General features: G+C 40.4%; 1 protein-coding gene across 1 annotated transcript; it reads left to right on the forward strand.

Moving 5' to 3' along the window:
• The first annotated feature begins 1,129 nt into the window (after nucleotides 1-1,129).
• LOC102729331 (tetratricopeptide repeat protein 29) lies at nucleotides 1,130-2,811 on the forward strand. The gene has a single exon (XM_081803875.1). The coding sequence runs from the start codon at nucleotides 1,312-1,314 to the stop codon at nucleotides 2,740-2,742; it is 1,431 nt and encodes a 476-aa protein (XP_081660001.1). The 5' UTR covers nucleotides 1,130-1,311; the 3' UTR covers nucleotides 2,743-2,811.
• The last annotated feature ends 97 nt before the right edge of the window (nucleotides 2,812-2,908 follow it).

The following is a 2,908-nucleotide window of genomic DNA, read 5'->3' on the forward strand; positions in this document are numbered from 1 at the left end:
TGAAGGACATACAGGAATCCTATCTATGTCCAGATATTATTCAGTGCCTTAGGTGATCTTTCAGAGTATTGATTTTTCATCCAAATACATAGCCCACTAAACAATCTAAACCTCTGGATAGTTGAGCCTTAAATGAAAATAAAGTGGAACAGTCTTCAAAACTGGCTACCTTAGAATCTTTAGGGATGGAGCCCAAGAACAGGGTAAGTTCAAGGGGAGCCTCTGGTCTAACGTATCATTAATTAGGGATCAGTTAGGTTCTCAAACTCCCATGTGCATCACAATCTCCTGAGGAGCTTAGTAAAAATGCAGTTTCCTGAGCCTCATGCCCAGAGATTCTAATTCATGGGCATTGGGTGGGACCCCAGCATCCATATGTTAATCAAGCATCTGTAATCTTCTACCTACCAATTGTGGGAAGTGTGGATTGATGTGCAAGAAGTAAGATCCTCATAACTGTAGGAAACTGGTTATGATTAAAATCTTTAGATAATATCTAATAATGAGGTACCATTTCCTGAGATGATACTATTTTACATTTTGGGCTTTAGTTTCCTCGTTTGCAAAATGGAATTGCTAAAACTTATTAACCATAAGAGATGTCCTATTTTTGTCTGTGTCAGTACCCCGACTGAAATCTGCATAGTGAAAGAACAATTGGCAATTTGATTAAGATCCTGTTTTGAATCCTATTGTTAATGTTGCTAAACTTCTTTAAATTTAATGTGTTGCCTTAAATAGAATACTCATTCTCTAGGAATAAGTCCAATTATGTATACGTTTTTCAAATATATTTGATTTGTGCTCATCTTGAAATTTGAACTTAATATTTTCATATGTTCACAAATCTTATCAGCACACAAAATCTTAAATTAACAAGTAAACAACTGAGGTCTTAAAAGTGCGAGGTACTATAGGGTAGGAGTTGATGAGATGTGACAGGTACATATAATTATAAAACAAGGCCAACTATAATAAATAAACAAAAAAGTTCTGGATCCAAAGGATAGGATACAAATCTATGAGAAGGTGACACTTCTAAACAGTGAAATTTATAGTATATGAATTATATCTTAACACATCTGTTATTAAAAATATATATATTTAGGACGCTCCCGCGTCCCCTCTCTCGGCGCCAGGTCCCCGAACCACCCCGGGAGGAGGGGGCAGCACCGGCGCCCGGCCCTTTGCCACTGGTGGGGGACACACTTCGGCGGAACGGAAAACCAGAATTGTTCCACGGGCCAGTCCACCGAGGCTGAAGTCCATAAGCCTTGGAGAGACCTTCAGCAGTAATCTCCAAAATCTAGAATGACCACCCTGCCCCCGCTGCCCATGACACGCCCAAAGCTTACATCTTTAGCCAGACAGAAGCTGCCATGTTCCCCTGGCACAATTCCAAGGTCTCAGTTGATCAAAGAAAAAGATGACATAGATCATTACCTGGAGGTAAATTTCAAAGGATTGTCAAAAGAGGAGGTTGCTGCTTACCGGAACTCATACAAGAAGAACATTTGTGTGGACATGCTGCGAGATGGTTATCACAAGTCCTTTAGCGAGCTCTTCGCCCTGATGGAGAAGTGGGATGCCCTGCGGGAGACCGCGAGGGTTAGGTCCCTTTTGTGGTTGCAGAGACCTCTGGAAGAACAGCCTGATAAGCTGGATCACTTCTACCACTACCTGACCAGGGCTGAGGCAGCTGAAAGGAAAGAATACTTCGAAGGTGTCTATAATAACTTGTATGCACTGGCCTGTTACTTCAATAATTCTGAAGACAAATGGGTAAGGAACTACTTCTACGAACGATGTTTTAAGATTGCTCAACTGATCAAAATTGACGGTGGGAAGAAAGAAGCCGAGGCGCATGTGCACATGGGACTTCTCTTCGAGGAAGATGGTCAGCTTCTGGAAGCTGCTGAGCATTATGAAGCATTCCATCAATTGACGCAAGGGCGGGTATGGAAGGATGAGACAGGCCGCTTTCTCAACTTGTTGGCCTGTGAGAGTCTCCTGAGGACTTACAGATTACTCTCAGACAAAATGCTAGAAAATAAAGAATACAAACAGGCCATCAGAATTCTAATAAAAGCTTCTGAAATAGCCAAAGAAGGAAGTGACAAAAAGATGGAAGGAGAAGCTTCCTATTACTTGGGCTTAGCACACCTAGCTGCTGGAGAGTATGAAACAGCATTAACAGTCCTTAACACTTACAGTAAAATCTCCACAGACCTGGATGATGATCTCAGCCTGGGGAGAGCCTATGAAGCAATAGCCAAGGTCCTGCAGAGCCAAGGAGAGATGACAGAAGCAATTAAATACTTGAAAAAGGTTGTGAAAATTGCAAGAAACAATTTTCAAAGACTAGATGTTGTGAGAGCAAGTACAATGCTTGGGGATATCTACAATGAAAAAGGATACTACAACAAAGCTTCACAATACTTTCAGCAGGCTTTTGACACAACAGCAGAGCTAACAAACTTGCGTGAAATGGATGAAACAAAAGTTCATTATGGAATAGCAAAAGCTCATCAGATAATGCTGACCGTTAACAATTACATCGAGTCTGAAGATCTCACCAGCCTTGACTACCTGCTGTCATGGAAGGAGAATAGAGGCAGCATTGTATGTGATCCGACTATTGGAGAATCTAGAAAATCCACAATGGAAAGTTTACATCAAGTCCCAGAAAATTTGGAAGAAGAACGTAGTAGATTTCCAGATAATCAAAAAAATGAGACTTAAACCAGCTTTGGACTCAGCAACAAAGCAAGAAGAAATTTATCATGTCACCTTCATCTTTGATAACTGTAATAGGAGTATGTTACAAGTAATACAGATAGAATTATAATAAAAGTATGACTATGTTTAGATTGCATTTTGTATTGCAGTGTACTACTACAAATTTAAT

Source organism: Leptonychotes weddellii, chromosome 1, assembly GCF_054177405.1.
Source record: "Leptonychotes weddellii isolate Sample4059 chromosome 1, ASM5417740v2, whole genome shotgun sequence".
NCBI lineage: Eukaryota > Metazoa > Chordata > Mammalia > Carnivora > Phocidae > Leptonychotes > Leptonychotes weddellii.